A 19,972-nucleotide genomic window follows, 5' to 3' on the forward strand; every position below is an offset into this window, starting at 1 on the left:
TAATATGTATGTTTTTGCTCTAGTTGATTCGCTCAATTCGGTTTTCCAATTTTGTATAAACATATCTGTAACTCTTACTCTAAAAATTTTCAAAAATATTGCTACATCCCCTACCCCTTGGTTCAGCCACACATCGTTAAAACCACAATTATCTAATAGACTTTTTACCATGTAGGCCCAAGATCTGTTATTAGGGTACGTTTCTAATTCTCGGAACATAATATCATATTATATACATTAATACAATATGTAATATCAATGAACATGTAGAATTTGATTTGTATAAAAGTAACAAAATCAGGAAAAAAGGCTACAAACATTTGCAAAATAGTTAAGTAAGAGTATTGTAGAAAACTGTAATGATTTTTAGTAGACGTTTTATTGGAAATATATTTATATTTAAACTAAGTTTCGATTCTTCATTCCGACCGTGCAATGAGTGGTGGTGTTCGAGATAATATAAATGGAGTAAACTGATATTTACTTTTGACAAAGCCTACAAATTAGGAACAAATCACAATTTAATACAAAAATTAAATGAAAAAAAACACTTCCATATTTGGAATTAATGGAATTTAGCTATAAACTACAGCCTTCCATATTATTATCATAAAAAATGTATTCAGTAACGGTAATCAAAACCCATGTTTATTCAAATGCCGCTATCACAAATAAAATGCAAACCAATTTACAGGTAAATGTGTATAATTATAGGGAAATAATAATACATCGCCATCCTTTATTTGTTAATTGTTGCTTTAAATACTAGCTATAGGAACAAGTTAAAAGTTTAGGGATAAGAAAATAACCAACACAACAAGCCACACTATACAAGATTGATTAGCACACGATAATGTATTTTTATATATTTGTTTCATATCATAATATGCACCGTTGTCAAAGTTAAAAGTGGTTTAGTTCTTGCACAGCTTAAAGCTGCCACTCACAAGTGACTGTCGTCACATTTTACCCATATTCATAATATATCGTCAACTCTTCGGACGAATTGTTACTACCATTAGTTTAACACACATATATATAGACGCATTTATTTATTACCAAGCCGTACCCTCACCATATTGTACCCTTAAAGGAATTTGATAAGATTGTTCCCTATACATCGTCTCCTGCTCTTGTTCATACCCGGCGGTGCGGTTGTTTTCTTAGTAACGTTGAATGAGGATTAAGGTCTCTTTATTTTAAAACATGCGTGTCTTTGGTGAATTTTTAGGATTTTGTTTACAACGAAATCAACTTTAGACCGCTCATAAAATGCACTAGAAATCGTTCAAGTATGAAGCTCTTCGTGAGAGTACGACTTTCCTAGGTCAGGAGACATGACGTTTCACGCCTATTGGCCGTTCACGGCGGGTTGCTCCTTGTGCTCATCAACTTCCGGTTTCTCCTCATTGGTTTCTTCCTGTCCGGGGGTCGCCTCAGCGTTAGTAACAACCTAGATAACAGTCAATGCAAACACTCCTTAAGATAAAATTAAACATGAACTATCTGTATAAATCCATATGTTTGCATATTAAAATAACAACCATAAATATACCTGTTTTAGTTTAATTAATCTAAGATGCATTTAGGTCTGTTATTTAATTCTTACGAGTAGTCCACATTTTTTAATTGATCTGAGTATTAGTGGGCTCTGGTAAGTCATATTCAGGTGTTATTGTGCTAATATCTGTTTAATACAAAATATTACAGCGTGTATAAAGCTCCACCTGTGATTATTAATACACATATACATTGAGATCAAGGTGATGCAATTTAACAAAAGATGTTAAATAGAACGACTCAGCGATTCCGTTGCCACGGTAACCCTGACCTTTGGTTTTGGTTCCATGGCAGGGTCAAGGATGATTTTGCCGATGTTCTTGCGGTCGTGCATCCTCTGCATGGCGTCCGCAACCTAGACATTGCAAACATAAAACGACACGTGAACACAAAACTGGTCATTGCAAACACAAAACGAGACGTGTACACAGTGCCTGGACATTGCAAACATACAACCAGACGTGAACATAGTACCTGGCCATTACAAAGATAAAACGAGACGTGAACATAGAACCTGATCAGTACAAAGATAAAACGAGACGTGAACATAGTACCTGGTCATTACAAAGATAAAACGAGACGTAAACATAGAACCTGGTCAGTACAAAGATAAAACGAGACGTTAACTTAGAACCTGGTCAGTACAAAGATAAAACGAGGCGTGAACATAGAACCTGGTCAGTACAAAGATAAAACGAGACGTGAACATAGAACCTAGTCAATACAAAGATAAAACGAGACGTGAACATAGAACCTGGTCAGTTCAAAGATAAAACGCGACGTGAACATAGAACCTAGTCAGTACAAAGATAAAACGAGACGTGAACATAGAACCTGATCAGGACAAAGATAAAACGAGACGTGAACATTGAACCTGGTCAGTACAAAGATAAAACGAGACGTGAACATAGAACCTGGTCAGTACAAAGATACAACGAGACGTGAACATAGAACCTGGACAGTACAAAGATAAAACGAGACGTGAACATAGAACCTGGTCAGTACAAAGATAAAACGAGACGTGAACATAGAACCTGGTCAGTACAAACATATAACGATACGTTAACACGGTTGCACAGTGTTTATCAATTTAGAGCCGGAATTCAGCCCCATTCTAATTCGCAACAAAAACATATTTTCCCCAGATGAGACTATAACAATTATCATGTTAATTAATCTACCTATTAAACATTCAAACAATCCTTAATTAAACATTTATATATTTTCTAAACTTTACTGGGACTGAGCTATATACAGTGCGGACAAATATTTAAACTATTGTGTCAGTTTAACATAAAATAAGCATCATGTAATTATATATTTACAGATACTTCGCTTGGATTGTTAACAATAGCGTGTGTGTGTTTTTGTTCTTAATTGATGACTATTGCTATATTTATAACACAAACTTTAATTAGAGATACACATTTAATTGCTACCGCAAATTGACATGTATAACAGAAATTGGAATAATGTCAAATTAACTATTAAATGAATGGATAAATCCGGCATTCTTATATAAAGGCACGCGCCCTTGATGGAACCAGGTCGTTGTGTACTAAATGACGTCTAAATTGCGCTAATTACCCGTCGGCATTATAGAGATTAAAAGATACGCCATTAGGGAGAATCGGCATATTAATGTGTTTGCCAGAGGCGTCATTTAATGCAAGTACCGTATAATTAATATCCTTTGTTTTCCAGTTAATGTTCCTGAAACGTCAATATTAGAAACAAATGAGGATTTTTTTCTTGAACTTGTATTCGTCTGAAAACCAGAACGATTTGACGTATGTCCCTGTTACTAACGCTTCTTGTTTCCACAACACGATGTTTGTTGAATGAGTAAATGAAGTTTAAAATCGGAAATCGACATTAAAAGCATATGCAGCCTAAGAGACCGTATGTATAATTTAAATTTTACTGGAAACAACAGTTCACTCTTGGCTATTGAAGTGAGATTTAGCTATTTCTTTTAGCCGATTGCTAACTTTTCAGACAGGAGCCTTTAAAACAACGACAGTCAATGACACAGTCTGCACCTGTCACGCGCAGAACGGTTCATTTCCTGCTATGGAATTTTGTTTCGCGCATTGTCTTATTCCGACATTGTCTGACAACAATTTGAAAATTTTCTTACAAAAAAAAATCATCTTGCGACAAATATCATCTAGCCAAGTAAGCTGATCATCAATCATAAAAAATAAACGTTGCTTTAACGATAGGTTAATAATATATGTAATTGAATAGATAACAGTATGCGCTTTGTAATATGATCCTTTTTTATGACAAAAGTCAGTCGTGAATGATGCTACTATGGTAACAAATATGAACAAATACGAATTACCAGTAGTGCAATCGTGAGTGTATATTATATATTGTAAATGAACGATGCTGCTATTAGTTATAATATGCGATACTATTCTAATATTCAGTATTGAAATTAGACAAAAAAGCTTTAGCACGTTTCCGTTCTCCATCGTTCGTGTATGTGTTTTCATATACAAATGTAATTAGGTCCTTCAGAATCATATGATTGTTGTTAAATATAGAGAGGCTTAACTTTCTCAGCTAGAACGCCGGAATAAGACAAGGCGAGTGGCGTCTGTGTTATACAGTTTGCAAGATATATCATCATCATCATATCATCATCGTCAGCGTCGTCATCAACATCATCACCATAATCATCGTCATCGTCCTCATCATCATCGTCCTCCTCCTCCTCCTCCTCCTCCTCCTCCTCCTCCTCATCATCATCATCATCATCATAATCAACATTCCCTTGACCGATTTGTCCGCTGGGGACAAATGAGGGACGACGATACAAATATCCTCCTCCAGTCAGGTCTGGTGTGTGCTGCTGAGAGTAATTCATCCATGGGAAGGGATGTCCACTCTTTTAGATTTTGTCAATCCACCTTTTCTTCTGACGGCCTCAACGTCGACCTCCCTCAAGCATGCACTGGAGAGCAGTCTTGCACAGAGAGTCGTGCCTGCTGACGTGTCCCAACCAAGCCAGCGTTTGTCGTTTTCCGTTCGCCAGTAGGTGCTATTGTGGACCAACAAGTGTTGCAGTCATATTTCGGACGTACTCGTTGGTCTTGTGCTCCGTCTAGGAGAAGCAGAACTGTTTTCGGAAACTTTTATGTTCAAATGCATGTGTCCTGCGTTCTGCGTCCGAGTAAAATGTCCAAGTCTCGCAGCCGTAGAGTAGAATGGGACTACGAGGGACTTAAAGACCCTGTTCTTGGTGGGAAAGCTGATGGAACTGCATGTCCACAACCTGCTCTGTCTGGCCATCGCTGCGGTCGCCATGGCGATTCTTATTTGAACCTCAGTGATATTGGTACCGCGATAATAATTAATAATAGTTGCATCCAAGTACTTGACGTTGGTCACTTCTTCTAGCTTCTCGCCGGTCATGGTTATGTCTGCACTGTTGTTTGTCATGCTGATCACCATAATCTTCGCATTATCTGTGCTAACCTCAATCCTGGTTGTTCCTGCTCTTTCATAGAGTCTGTTGGCGAGATCTTAAAATTTACCAATGATGCAACCCATTCGGCAAAATGCCATCAGCGAATCTCAATTTGGAGATGGATCTTCCACCGATGGAGGTGTGGCGATCACGGAGATTTCCCTGCATTATCTTCTCAATAAAAAGGTTGAACAGGATGATAGAGAGCAAAAATCCCTGACGGACACCCACTGATGTCCTGAAGAAGTCCTCCTGCTGTCCGTTGAGAAGTACTGCGCTGCTGGCGTTTCCGTAGAGTTCTTGAATGACTGGCAACAGCCCTTCGTAAATGTTGAATCCTCTCATAACATGCCATAGCCCATCATGCCACACGTGGTCGATATCTTTCTTTAAGTCAATGAAGTTGTGGAAGAGGTCACGTTGGTGTTGCAGGTGTTTTTCAATTATGATTCTGCAGTTGAAGATCTGTTCCCCCGTGATCCCTTTAGCTCTGAATCCAGCCTGCTCTTCGGCTAGCAGTTCCTCGGCATTATTTTTGAATCGATTAAGGACGATACTTAGCATGACTTTGCTGGAATGACTGATATGGCTGATGGTGCGGTAATTCTCGCACAACTTGAGGTTTCCCTTTTTGGTACAAGTATCACCAGTGACTGGGTCAACTCCTTGGGCCACTTCATCTCCTCCCAGATCTTTTGGCATAGTGCGGTTATAGTGTTGCACGTGTTGCATCTGCTCCGTACCTAAACAGCTCGGAAGGGCCGTTGTCCACTCCAAGAGATTTTTTTCTGCCTTAAGACTACGCACTGCCTCCTCCACCTCTGCCTTAAGTTAGGACGGACATTCGTCTGCCGCTTCTGGTCTGGAATCGTTGTTAAGGAGACTGGAGTCTGGTTGAAGCGGGTAGTTGTAGAGGTCATGGTTCTGAAGGCCTTCTTACTGCTGCCTGCGGTCATCTCTTTGTCGATTATGATTTATTGTTCCTCAATTTATTCCTCCATGGCCTCTTTCATCTTCTTCCTTACCTCCCTGTTCGCTTTCTGGAAATTTGCCATAGACTCCAGGCTGGTGTACTTCTGATGATTTAGCTCTCTTCTGTTTTCACATAGGTCCATGATTTCGGTCGTCGCCCATGGCTTGTTCCTTCCTTCTCTCTCTCCCAAACACATTGCCGGCCGAAGACAGTAGGACATCCTTGATGTTGTTTGTCATGGTGTCGATGTCATTGTCTAAGATGTTCAGGGTTGCAAACTTACCATATATCTGTGCTTGAAATTCCTCTGCTAGCACTTGATCTTTCAATTTCTCAGGGTCAAATGTAACGCGAGGTCTCGTCGTGATGCGCTTGCCCGTTGACTTCAGCCAAGAAACATTCTTGTGTTCGCCTTGTTGATGCTGGACTTGAACCGTTGCGGCTCCAATATGAAATCGATCTGCTTGTGTACTTGCCCGTTTGGAGCATATCATTTTCTAGACGATTTGCGTGGATGCAGAGAGTTGGCCAGGATGAGTTGGTGGCTTCTGGCGAACTCAAAAAGTATCAAACCTCTGTCGTTAGTCTCTCCTCAGATAAATCTGCCTACTGTCTCTTACCAGTCTTGGCATGCGTCTGGTCTAACCTTGGCGTTCAAGTTCAAGTCGCCTTGGTTAATAAGAATGTCTTTCTTGGGTACCTATGATGGGCTCTAATTCTCATACAACTGTTCAATCTCTTCGCGTGGCAGTCACCTGTTGTTGCGTAGACCTGAATTATTGTGATGTTGAGAGGTTTTGCTGATAAACGGATGGAAATGCGTCTGCTTGAGACTGGGGTGCAACTGATGACGCTGTTGACTACATCCTTATTAACGATGAAATCAACCCGCGATGGCGATGTATAGAATCCTCCCCACTGAATCATAATAAAAATTTATCTTATGTCATTCGTCTGTTGATGTTTTTCCGAATCATAGCCACCTAATCTTGGCTAGCCAGATGATGTCACAGCGGTAGTGCTTCAGCTCGTTCGTAAGTTTATGAACCTTGCCACATGCATTTAGTGTTCTTACATTTCATGTTCTTATGGTTGTGCCCTTTGTCGCTTACTTGACTGATGAATTAGCTCCAACAGCTAACTTGTCGCATCCACCATGGAGACTGACGGTTGTGTGCGCAGTCGTTTTTATTCCGGACCCCTAACTTTGTATTCTGATGTTTTGTCCTCGTCATTTTCTTTCATTGGGTTTAAAGCCATCTTGGCGGCGCCCGTCTCCTCTCCAAGAATTTGCAACTGGTCGAACGAAAATCTAACCTAAACTGTCAAATATATAACTTTTATTAATCGGTCAGCTAAGGTAAATAATGTAACCATGTTTTGTTACATATTTTAGTGGTTCTATCGAATGCCTTATCAGTTATGAAAAATATATTGTTTGCTGTCATCTCAATTGTAAAATTATGTACGTGCTTACATCCTCGAATGCCCACGTGGAGTCAACAACGGGCTGGATCTTGCCTTGGCTGTAAAGTTGGAAGAGTTTGTTCATGGTTGCCCGGATGACCTGATCCCGGCCCTGTTGGAACGCCAGGTGGCGCAGCTGGAACCCTGACACCGTCTTGTTCTCGTCGTACAGTTTTATGGGGCTGACCTTGTCCACTTGCCACCACTGGAAAATAAGACGCGTCCCTTAACCTCACAAAGCAGATAGCACAAGTCAAGGTATATGCTCCAGTCCACACAAAAAAACAAGGTTATGTAGAATGATATCGGTAGAATTAAGTTTATGCGATGCTTGCTAGTGTAATAATCATCAAACGTTTGTTATTTCCCTACAATTCAATAAGACGTGTACATGCGTACATTTGCATGCTAGATCTTTCGTTCTTAGCCCTCTGTCCAAGCAATGCATTTTATAATTCGTTGGTCAATCCGTCCGTCTGCAATTAATACCTTTAATGTTTCAAAAAGCTAAGTTGTGACCAAATCCGGTTGCCACTTACTGACTTAGCGAAGCTAAAGAAGCTCTTCGTCTCACCGGTGATGATGCTTGAGGAACCTGAAAAACGCAGCCGATCACTTTATAACAAATATATAAGTTTGTTTCTAGTCGTTTTGTAATAAGGCGAGGTTTAACGTACAGAAGGTTTTAATGTCATGTACTTTTTTGAAACACAAGAGTCTAGCTATAGGAAAACAGGCTTGATTTTCGGCGAATAACTTGAATTTGGGGGTAGATATCGTATATTTAATTTGTGTATGTGAGTTGCTTATATCCCCTAGCATAACAGCTTCAGCAGTGAAATCATACTTATTCTAATTAAAGGGGCCTTTTCACGTAAGGGTAAATTGACAAAATTAAAAAAAGTGGTTTCAGATTCGCAAAGTTACGTCTTAACTTTTAGTTATGATATTTGTGAGGAAACAGTAAAACTGAACACTTACGATGCTCTAAAATAGCCATTATATACATCAGTTGACGATTTAAAAACCGAAAAATTACCAAGCGTTGCAACGCGAAACGAATTAATAATTTGGAGAGTTCTGTTGTTGTCGTTATATTTTGTGAAACTACAAGGATTGCTTATATAAAGTTTAAATACATCTAGCTTGTATCCGGAAGGATGGCCGAGTGGTCTAAATGGTAGCCTTTTTACGCCAGGACTCCAGCGGTCAGTGGTTCGACCCCTGCTGTGGGTACCTTTTTTCTTTTTTTAATTTTATTCTTCAATTTTTACTAGAGACTTTTATATCCAATGTTAACAATTATCAATATAAAGCATTTAATGACAACATTCAAAACATGCCAAAATCTGTGAAAAGGCCCCTTTAGACCTAATTAACCCCCGTGTCTTTGCCGTCGGTCTTCATACAGGTGACACACTAGCCTACCATTTCGCTATGACGCTTACCGTACAGTACGTATTTGCCCATGGGTTTCAGCAGTGATATCCCCTTGTTTGTGTCCTCTCCGCAAATACAGTCCAGCACGATGTCCACACCGTCAGGGGCCAGTCTGTGGAAAACATCGTAGGGCATTCATCAGTTCATGAGGGAAAATGTGATCAGGCCCCGTTCCGTGCATGCAACAACGATGTATGATTTCTGCTTCGAAAAGTTTGCTTCTAAGATGATACTTAAGGTGTTCTAACAGTATTTTATCTTGGCAATTATTACATGGTATGTTCACATAATTGTAATAAAAATGAAATCACAGGCAATTTAGTTCTATTTTCATACAAAAACATCTTCAGAATTTACTCTGAGCGAAACACAGCATTTAGGAATTTAAATGGTATCACCACTAACAATCGAAGATAATTTGTTCCGATTCATATGAAGATCTTTTTTTTCTCGAAGATTTCAAAGCCAATCAGTGATTTTGAAAGTGATGTAAAGCATTCGATATATCACAATCGATTTACCCCATAATTTAAAGATTAAAATCGATTGCATTCACTTTTTTGTAGAAACGAATTTTCCCGCACATACTTCCGCACTTCCTGAATGTAGTCCCCGCTTTTGTCGATAACGTGCGTGACGTTGTTTTTGATGACGTCATGTTTGTGCGCTGACGCTGTGCCATACAGAGTGACGTCCTCGACGGTCTTACACAGCTGAGTGATTGCATGGCCCTATAAGAATAGCTCGTGTACATAAACATTAAATGATTAAACACGAATTTTAAAGTATAGCAAAGTCCAAACAGCGAAGAAAACTTTCCATAATTAGATTGATATTATTCTCAATGCCTATAGCTTTTTTTCATTATTTTAAATAATAATTAATTGTTCATTTCGTTCAATTATAGTCATAATGATAGAAGTAAAGGAATGCATTATTTTTAAACATCATTGTACGCTGAAAGCAATCTAAAATGAATTAAGTTAAGTGAGGACGTCATCAATACTTATGCAGTTACAGTCAACTCCGCCGTTTGCGGTAATATTTTCCGGATAGAACTGAATAATTGAATAATGTTTGCATATGATTTCCTCCTGCCTTCGGGAACAACGCCGCGAACTCCCGCCACAAACAACTTTGCATTTAACCAATTTCAGAAAAGTGTCGTTTTCATGAAAATCTGCCGTAGATACATCTATTTATTAATCTTGATAATGTAATGTTTCATAACCAATGCTTTTAATTAAAAATAATTAGTATCGTGCTCCGCCGTTTAAAGTTTGAGCTGTTGTTAAAACGCTTTCTTATACATCACATTTGAAACTCGACAGAAATTATTTTTAATAGTTAAATGCCAGTAAACGATTTATCAAATAAATTGTCATTTATCACACGCTGTCATCCCCAGCGCATCTGTGGTCAGACTCTATTAAGAGCAACAATATTTGCTTTGTCCTTTCTCAGTTAAAGCCATCAGATAAAAAAAATGCCTACGCAAAAGGCTGTGTTAAGCAATGCTTACTATTTAAGTTATCATCCGAGGGTTTAATTGATAATGGTATAAGTCATTTCGCCGGAGAATATTGATGTACACCTGATGGGGAGGAGCGGGCGAACTAATGCCATATTACGCTACTTTAAACTAGGTGGGTATACTGACAGAGGAAAGGTCTAAATAATATGCTATGTTAATGTGATATTATGGACATCTAACAGTTTATAAGTGTCTATCGCAACCATTGTTTATTTTTGGTGTTTTCACTTCATATACACTTATATTTGTTAATGCAGCATCAACATACTAAAACAATATCCCGGAAAGAGAAAAATAATGCATTTGAATATCAACCGTACTTTCGTTTGACAACTGATCACGCATGTACAATGGGAACCTAAATTAAGTTTTAGTGCAGATTCGTTTATACGACACAAAGACACCATTTTGTTTGACGGATCATTTCGGCTTACAGGACTGGGTGGGTCACGTAAAATATATAATATAAAATATATTTTTATAAACAACTGGTAGCAAGATGAGTTGCAGATAATTGGTCAGTAACCACATTTTAACTTACTCTTTTGACCTGTTAATTCTTTTCAGCTCAATTCAACAGTGAAAAATGCCCATAATATCACTTTAAGCTACTTTAAACTAAGTGGGTAAACTCAAAGACAAAAGCTCTAGATAATGCTATATGAAGCTACTTTAAACTAAGTGGGTATACTCAAAGACAAAAAGCTCTAGATAATGCTATATGAGGCTACTTTAAACTAAGTGGGTAAACTCAAAGACAAAAGCTCTAGATAATGCTATATGAAGCTACTTTAAACTAAGTTGGTATACTCAAAGACAAAAAGCTCTAGATAATGCTATATGAAGCTACTTTAAACTAAGTGGGTAAACTCAAAGACAAAAGCTCTAGATAATGCTATATGAAATCTACTTTAAACTTAGTGGGTATACTCAAAGAGAACAAGTCTAAATAATGCTATAGTAGGCTTCTTTAAACTAAATGGGTATACTGAAAGAGACAAAGTCTGAATAATTATATAATAGTCTACTATAAACTAAGTGGATATACTGAAAGAGAAAATATCTACATAATGCCATATTAAGCTACTTTCATCTAAGTGAATATACTGAAAGAGAAAAGGTCTAAATAATGCTAAATTAAGCTACTTTAAACTAAGTGATTATACTGAAAGAGAAAAGGTCTAAATAATGTTATATTGAGCTACTTTAAACTAAGTTGGTATATTGAAAAAATAAAAAGCATAAATAATTCTATATTATTCTTCCTTTAACTATGTGGGTATACTGAAAGAGAAAATGTCTAAATAATGCTGTATTGAGGTACTTTAAATTAAGTGGGTATACTGAAAGAGAAAATTTCTAAATGCTATTTTAAGCTACTTAAACCTAAGTGGGTATACTGAAAGAGAAAAGGTCTAAATAATATTATATTAGGCTACTTTAAAATAAGTGGGTATACTGAAAGAGAAAAGGTCTAAATAATATTATATTAGGCTACTTTAAACTAAGTGGGTATACTGAAAGAGAAAATGTCTAAATAATGCTATATTAGGCTACTTTAACCTAAGTGGGTATACTGAAAGAGAAAAGGTCTAAATAATGCTATATTAGGCTACTTTAAACTAAGTGAGTATACTGAAAGAGAAAATGTCTAAATAATGCTATATTAGGCAATTTTAACCTAAGTGGGTAAACTGAAAGAGAAAATGTCTAAATAATGCTATATTAGGCTACTTTAACCTAAGTGGGTATACTGAAAGAGAAAATGTCTAAATAATGCTATATTAGGCTACTTTAAATTAAGGCACTTATACTAAAAGCTTCTTCGAAAATATACCAGGCGACTATTCGTCCAACAACTGCTCATTGGGTCATTGTCGACCTGAAATGACTTGAAGTCACCCTGGGGTGACTAGAAGCCGATTCATGTCACCCTGGGATGACTTCAAGCCGATTCTAGTCACCCGGTCGGCTTGAAGTCACCCCAGGGTGACGTGAATCGGCTTGAAGTCACCCTAGGGTGACAATAATCGGCTTCTAGTCACCCCCGGGTGACTTCAAGCCACTTCAGGTCGACAATGACCCATAAGCCCTACCACTTGCACGCGAGTATACTTATATGTCATACTAGTATCCCGGTGAAGGAATGCTCTGCAGTCTGTTAATAATGATTATAATGTGCCCATTTTCCTCAGCCTTAAATGCTCGTTAAAACACACACTCGCGCGCGCGCGCACACACACACACAACACCAGTGAATTCTCGAAATACATGACAAAACGTCGGATTCCTTAATGCTAAATAAACGATTGTTACATTACCGCGAGATGCACCGAAACTTCCACAATGGTTGGGGCACGCAACAAAATTCAGTTTAATGCGTGCTTTACACACACAAAAACGATAACCTAAGATGATATTTCTGAAGCTCACTTATTTCCAAACCTTTTGTCACTCTAATAAATCATACATAGATACTGATATGAATCACAAAACATGAGTTGTGTAAACAATAGACATTCGGTCTCGATCGAAATCATAATCGTCGATCGGGGAATAACATTTAATACCACATACCCCTCAACTTCACATACTATTTATACAATAAATACTAATAACATGTTTCATTCTTATCGGACTCACCACACCGCCGCCGATATTCTGCGCGAACACGGACATGCCCTTCTGGAGGTTGCTGATGTCGAAGAGCATGATGTGGGCGGCCAGGTAGTTCATGGGCAGCGCCGCGGCGTCCTGGTAGCTCATGTTGGACGGCATCTTGAACACGTAGCGCGCAGACGCAACCACCAGCTCCCCCCACGCGCCGTAGTCCGTAAACGCGATAACGTGATCTCCGATCTGGCCAATCGATGTAATGTGCAATGTAGTTAATACACATATGTTGTTGTTTCCTCTAAGACTGATCTCTATTTTTATTTTTCGGTGTAGCTGTTTAACGAATTTTAGGGAAATGAATGCATGGAAACTTATCCGTAAATACCATTTGTCTTGTACTGTGTGAATAAAACCACAGAAAAAGTATAGTAATCATGATATAAGAGATATCGTTTAATTATCAAGCCACACATGTGTGACCGTGACGTACGCGGTCAGTCTGTCTGAAAATCTTTCCTGCACGCCAGAAAAGGCTACCGACATTTGCCAGTTTGCTATAAATAATACAGTGTGACTTAAATTTTCAATCCGAAATTATTGTGGTTTGATGTTCCTTTACAAGACGCAATGAGATTTTATTAGACCCACGTCATGCGAAAATGGGTCTTATGCAATATGCTGCATGCGTAGCCAGCGTAGCTCCAGTCCAAACTGCGCATCCGCGCAGTCTTGTCAGGATTTGCATTCTTAGGAGGGTACTCACGAGATACCACGAAACTGTGCGTGCTTGTTTATAAAGCGTAGTCATTGACAAGTCAAGATATACGCCGAATATCTTTTTAAAGATAGGTCTTGTCTGTATTATTTGAGAATTATCATAAAGTTTAAAGCTAACAACACGGCAGTTGTAATATTCATTTAATTATTATCGTACAGTTAAGTGCAATTATTAGTATGCCCTTTAATGAGTTCCACATATGCAATGCCATATAATGTAATACGCTTTCACATATTGGGTCGAACCGCAGTATTGTCACATTATTAGGAAACGTTAGATACCGTTTAACTTACATATGCACACGTTTCACTATCAAGCCCAATATATGGTTTATTCAATATACACAATAGACAAACCGTCTATGAGTATACATGATCAAAACATAGTTACATATATAAAGGCATGAAATGTGATCAGTATTGAATTTCATAAGTTATATGATATATATTAATACAAATAAAATATCAATACATGAAAAGGTCACATTTTTGGATTAAAACATTTAGAATCTATTTCACAATCAATGCTATAACGGTAACATCAAAAACAACAAAGACGAATCTACTAGAGAGCAAGAAGTCAAGTTTGGGTAATGCATTATATACAATTAATCATAATAATATTTATACAGGTTTCTTTGACTAAATGCTTTTTGTACATACATAGCTAAGTTTCTGTTGGTACTTGAAAAATCCGATTGCATTATTTATATAAATTTTATCATGTTTGGTCTTTTCCAGAAATATTTATTCATATACAATTTCCTAATATCATCATTTAAAGAGCATTCTAATAAAAATGATATTCATCCTCAAGACCATTGCTATGTTGACATTTAATTTCTATCTTGAAATGGTATGTCTTCAGGTTTGTGCCATCTGCCTGATTATATTTCTAATCTATGGGATGAAACCCTCAATTTACAAAGATCAGATCTAAACTTATGTATGCTTACATTTTTTAAGAATATATGACGATGTATTAATTATGATGATGAGGATGATGAGGATGATGAGGATGATGAGGATGATGAGGATGATCATGATGATCATGATGTATTTGTGGTTTTTCAATTTCAGTCATTTCAAGGCGGCCATTTAACGTACTCTTACTTTTCCGAGGTAAACTGCTTTAATGATTCGTCAGTTCACATACTTTGCCAAAAAATGAAATTGACAACAGCCCTTTGTATTAAGAGGTCGAGATGAGAGTGCCGTAGACGAAATTTCGTACCGTGGCGAAGTGGATATGATGTCCGCCCAGCGACAAGAAGGTCGCGAGTTTAACATTCCACTGCGGGAGCATTCTTTAGATCTCCCCCAAAATAATCCATGAACTGTTTCTACCCAGGACACGGACTCGAGATCGTTTCAACAAGCATGAGGCTAAGTATGCAATCGAGATAAATTAAATATGTTTAAACAAGTAATTTCGTACCGCTATGCCGGGCGTGTTCTCCCCAACGGCCTCGACCTCGCCGGAGCACTCGAAGCCCATGGTAACCGGCGTCTTCGGCGGGCTATCCAGGACCCCCTGGCGCACCATCAGGTCTAGGAAGTTCAAGCCACTGGAAGTAACGGGCGAGGCGCCGTAAATATCGAATGAGTCGCGTTCTTGGAAAACTGGACTTTATGCATGTACGTAAAGTGCCGTCCCAGGCTAATCAGGAACAACACTTTCAGCATAGACTGGATTTTCCTTAAGGAAAGACCTTCATTAAACTCAAAATTACATAAAAGCCTTAAGTGTCGTTTCTGGCAAGCCTGTGCGGATTACACAAGCTAATCTCGGCCGACAATTCACGCGCGTGCATTAAGCCCAGTTTTCCTAGAACGGTTCACAAGTAATAAAAACACAGACTGGATAATCAACAAGTTGACCTGTATACAGATTGATTTGACCAAAGTATGGTCTTATTTTTCATAACAACACAAACATGGCGTCTACAAAACTAGAACTCCCAGTGTCGTTCCTGACATTTTTCTTTCACCGCATATCAGATTGTCAGAGAACATAGCTAGAACGATTTAAAATATCTACTTTTACTAAGTACGGAAGACGTGTGAACCATTTATTTTTGTGTCGACAGAAGGAGAAAATTCCAAAGACAATCTCAATTGTAAATTCTTAGCGGACACGCATACTGGTGTTGCCAATAACTAACGCAACTGTAAATATTGCATCGCCACAAAATAATATCTTATTTGGCGACAATGGCGATATGCATCAAACTTATCAGTTGCTGGACGGGAACAACTAAATGACCTTTAGGTTTAAGACGGAACGCTGAAAATAAACATACTCGTCTTGAGCTAATCGGATTGTGGCAAAACGGACCCTGCTATCGCAAAAAGAAAAAATGTTTTTTGGTGCAAAATATTAGACGAAATCTGTTCAGTTCGTTGTGTCCTTATGTAGGCCAGCACGCCCACACACCACTAGATCTATAAGCATATTCTTGCTTCACCCATAACTGCAGTAATTGCTTCATATCGGATTTGCTAGCGCCGCGAACACCGTTTAAAGCAAATAGAAGGTGACACTCGCTGAAGTGCACCGCTCTATAACCAAATCAGTACATCAATTAACTTTATATGTCTTCTTCTGTGTTTCTTTGCGAGGTTAAAATATGCACAATACATCATTTTCTGATATCTCCTATACGAAAATCAATGTCCACGCGCCGTCAGTTATAGCACGGTTTCCTGTAAATAGCGTTCAATGAAAAGGCCACTATATCTTTAGTAATAACGTCTGCCTTCTGTCCGATAACGATTAGATTACTGCCTTCACAGGCAAACATTTCATATGTAAATATAAATAAAACATAGTATAATTTTCAATTACTAGTATTTCTCATTAACGCAGCAGCTGTCGCGTAATCTATTTAGCAAATCGCAAAACAAATGTCACAAACAAACAATGTTGGACGGTATATTAACATTACGATGTAAGCATATGGACAGCATGTTCGATTAGTTTTATCGACATTAACGCCGGTGTAATCGCAATCACACGAACAAACGTATTCATAGTTACTTTCCCTTGCGTTGTTTCGTGAAATTACGACTGTAAATCTTTGCAAACTGCACACCAATATTAAATAAAAGCATACAATATGTTAGAAATAATAAACACTCACCACGCCTTCACTCTGATAGCAACCTCCCCGTCGCCCGGCTTGGATTCCGGCTTCTTCTGCACTTTCAGCATCTTCAAACCACCAAAACCGGACAACACTATGCTCCTGGACTCCTTAGGGGCAGCTGCCCCTTCGTCCTTTTTGTCATCTATTGCAACGGTTTCTGGCATATTGCTAAACTTTACTCCGACCGTTTAAACTTCACGAATAGTGCTTCGGCTGCGCCCGCTGTTTATGGAGAGTATTGGAGAATTTCCATTGGCTGGAGGAAGACCTTGAATCTCTGTCACAATCCAAACGACGGATGTATAAATAGCACAGCAGCGATGTGCCAGTATTGCCTTGGAAATGTGCGTTTTAAAAAGCTCACGACCTTAGATTGACCACAATATCTGTACATCCAAGCAGTGAATCTCTGATCAATACCACACCAGCAATACTACAATTTTAGAGAGAAAATATCGAATTATTGTTGTAAGCGATGTTTCTGCTGCGCCTGAAAAACTAAAATCGCCTACAGTGTATTTGTTTTCATGGATGGGCGTACACATAAACATCAACTCAGTTTAAATATTAGGATGTTACCTCATACACAAAAGATACGTTGAAAGACGGATAAATGTAAAAGTAAAAAACAAATCAATTTACGGTAGTCTCTCGTTTCATTTTTTCTCTCTCTCTCTTTTATGTACCGCATGGAAAGATTTGCATTGATATTAGCTCGGAGTTACGAAGCGAGATTGGAAACCCATTATCTGTCTCCGACATTTCCATTAACTTCCAGCATTCTTTTGTACATGAGTTATGTCTTGTCTAACTCAAATGCAGATTTCTTCCTATGCTGTTGACGAACGTTTGCAGCTACGAAATTTACCATGCATTGATGTATTTGTGATGAGCATGCAGCTTAATTATAGGTATAGAATGGCCGAAACAATACCATCATTTGACGTAGGTTCATCACATCGCTTCTTGGCTGAAGTATTGATATTTCTTCTGCAGCATCTTAAATCGATACGTTATCAACGCTTTAAGTGGAAAGGCAGATGTCTTCGATTTTGGATTTGGATAAAACAAATGACATTCTCCAATCATAGTATTTTAACCATATAACGTATTGCATAATCGTTATCCAATGCCATTTTTACATTAACGAAAGTGTAGATCCGGAAAGTATGAAGGTTGCACATATACGCAAATGAAGAAATGCAACATGCATACAATTTAGATGCGTGCGAGACTTCTTTTCTTAATACTTTTTACACAAAACATCAAACAACAAAAACAATATTAATCAGTATAAACATTATAAAATGTTATTACCCAATTTATTGAAACCACAAAATATTTTGATATATTAGAACACCTAATTCGTTCACGGGATCCAAAGCGATAAAGGCGTGCAATTTGAGTTTAACGCTATAAAGTAATAAGATATTAAATAAAAGCTTTGACAAAATTGCTTTTATTTTTCGATTGTTATTATTAGCATGCTGAAATGCATTACTTTAACATGTTTTTTTCTAAAATTAGAAACGTTATACTACTGACAGGCAAGTATAAGCTCGGCGTTAAAACGAAGTTATGAAAGGCTTGAGCAGGTGTAACATAATCGTCATTGTTATTCCTTTCGCCTATAGAGGCCAAACACAATAACTATTACATTATAATAACATGTTATGAGGAAGCATGTGCCAAATTATACGTGGTTATAAATCGCGTGTTGTAAATGCACCAACTAAAAAACTCCACAATTTTATTGACTTTCAAAATGTCGCCAGAAATCTAGTTAAAAAATGAACTTAGACAGCTATGCCGAATATACATCTATATTCACGTATACGTCGTAACTGTCTTTATTAATAAATTGTGAACATGAATACGAATCATTACCGGTGAAGATCTGAGAGACTTCCATTATGTTTCACCCAATTTGGGACAATTTTCAGTGTATTGAAGTCTAAAAGATCACATGCGATTTTCAATGGAAATGGAGATGGTCGGTAATACCAAACGTCTGGCTAGCAAGTTCAGCCTGAAATCAGCAATAATGATTTCTTCGTCCTTTTTCACATATTACCGGTAGTTTGAATTGAATAAATTGAAAAAGAAGGTAGACACAGCTTGCACATATTCTGTACAGTGCATTTTGCTCAAATTTACCAGAAACAATAACAGCCGATGTCTCTATTTATAATTGGGCCGTGCTCTGTAAAAATGGGGTTTAATGCATGTGCGTAAAGTGTCCTACCAGATTAGCCTGTGCAGTCCGCACATGCTAATCAAGGGCAAATCTTTCCGATTTTATGATAGTTTTCGTTTCAAGAAAGTCTCCTCTTAGCAAAATTCCAGTTAAGACTGCAGTGCGGACTGCACAGGCTAATCTGGGATGACAGTTTACGCACATGCATCAAACTTCTTTATCACAGAGAACGTCCCATGTATATAAGACTTATAAATAATTCGATATAGCTCGATGAAGAGGCCTACTGGAACTTCCGGGAAAACCTCCTGTCGTCATTTACGACACCAAATTCCTTTATAAAGACCTAACTAAATAATGATTGTAAAATGATAAATTTATTTGCAACTTCAAGTTTTGCAATTATATAATCTGCAGCGATGCTTATAATAACAATTAATTTATTGAGACTGTTCAGATTGAGGAACTGTTCGGAAGACACAGCGAGACCTAAAGTCAATGAAAACCATAATCTGAATTGCCATTTACAATTTAGGTTTTTATTTTATTTTATTTACCGTAGATGCAAATTGTACATGAAACTAAACCGCGGAATAACGTACAGTTATTGTCCATCATGTTAATTTCATTCTGTTGAAAAGCACACACTATATAATGGTAAAAAACAACAACTGCAATGTCTTAACCATGTTCGAAAGAAGAATCCCTGACAGATATCGACAGAAAAGATCCGAACAGAATAATATCATTGAGGGTCAAGGATGTGTCACAAGATTAGCAT

General features: G+C 37.8%; 1 protein-coding gene across 1 annotated transcript; it reads right to left on the reverse strand.

Annotated features, from left to right (window-relative positions):
* Window positions 1-632: 632 nt before the first annotated feature.
* Window positions 633-19,877, reverse strand: LOC127845621 (synaptic vesicle membrane protein VAT-1 homolog-like). Its single transcript, XM_052376633.1, has 10 exons — window positions 19,749-19,877; window positions 16,989-17,427; window positions 15,284-15,413; window positions 13,096-13,311; window positions 9,507-9,649; window positions 8,927-9,030; window positions 8,018-8,073; window positions 7,489-7,683; window positions 1,832-1,915; window positions 633-1,453 (listed from the first exon to the last, which is right to left on the reverse strand). The coding sequence occupies exons 2-10, from the start codon at window positions 17,156-17,158 to the stop codon at window positions 1,352-1,354; spliced, it is 1,200 nt and encodes a 399-aa protein (XP_052232593.1). The 5' UTR covers window positions 17,159-17,427; window positions 19,749-19,877; the 3' UTR covers window positions 633-1,351.
* Window positions 19,878-19,972: the final 95 nt, after the last annotated feature.

The sequence above is a fragment of the Dreissena polymorpha genome, chromosome 9 (genome assembly GCF_020536995.1).
Source record: "Dreissena polymorpha isolate Duluth1 chromosome 9, UMN_Dpol_1.0, whole genome shotgun sequence".
In the NCBI taxonomy this organism is placed as follows: Eukaryota; Metazoa; Mollusca; class Bivalvia; order Myida; family Dreissenidae; genus Dreissena; species Dreissena polymorpha.

What these genes read in the sequence shown, in the direction of transcription:
- LOC127845621 (XM_052376633.1), bottom strand. Translation starts at nt 17,158, where the DNA reads ATGCCAGAAACCGTTGCAATAGATGACAAAAAGGACGAAGGGGCAGCT. An exon ending in GGGCAAATACGTACTGTACG is followed by an intron (nt 8,074 to 8,926) that starts GTAAGCGTCATA and finishes TGCGTTTTTCAG; the next exon opens with GTTCCTCAAGCATCATCACC. An exon ending in CCATGGAACCAAAACCAAAG is followed by an intron (nt 1,454 to 1,831) that starts GTCAGGGTTACC and finishes ACTGTTATCTAG; the next exon opens with GTTGTTACTAACGCTGAGGC.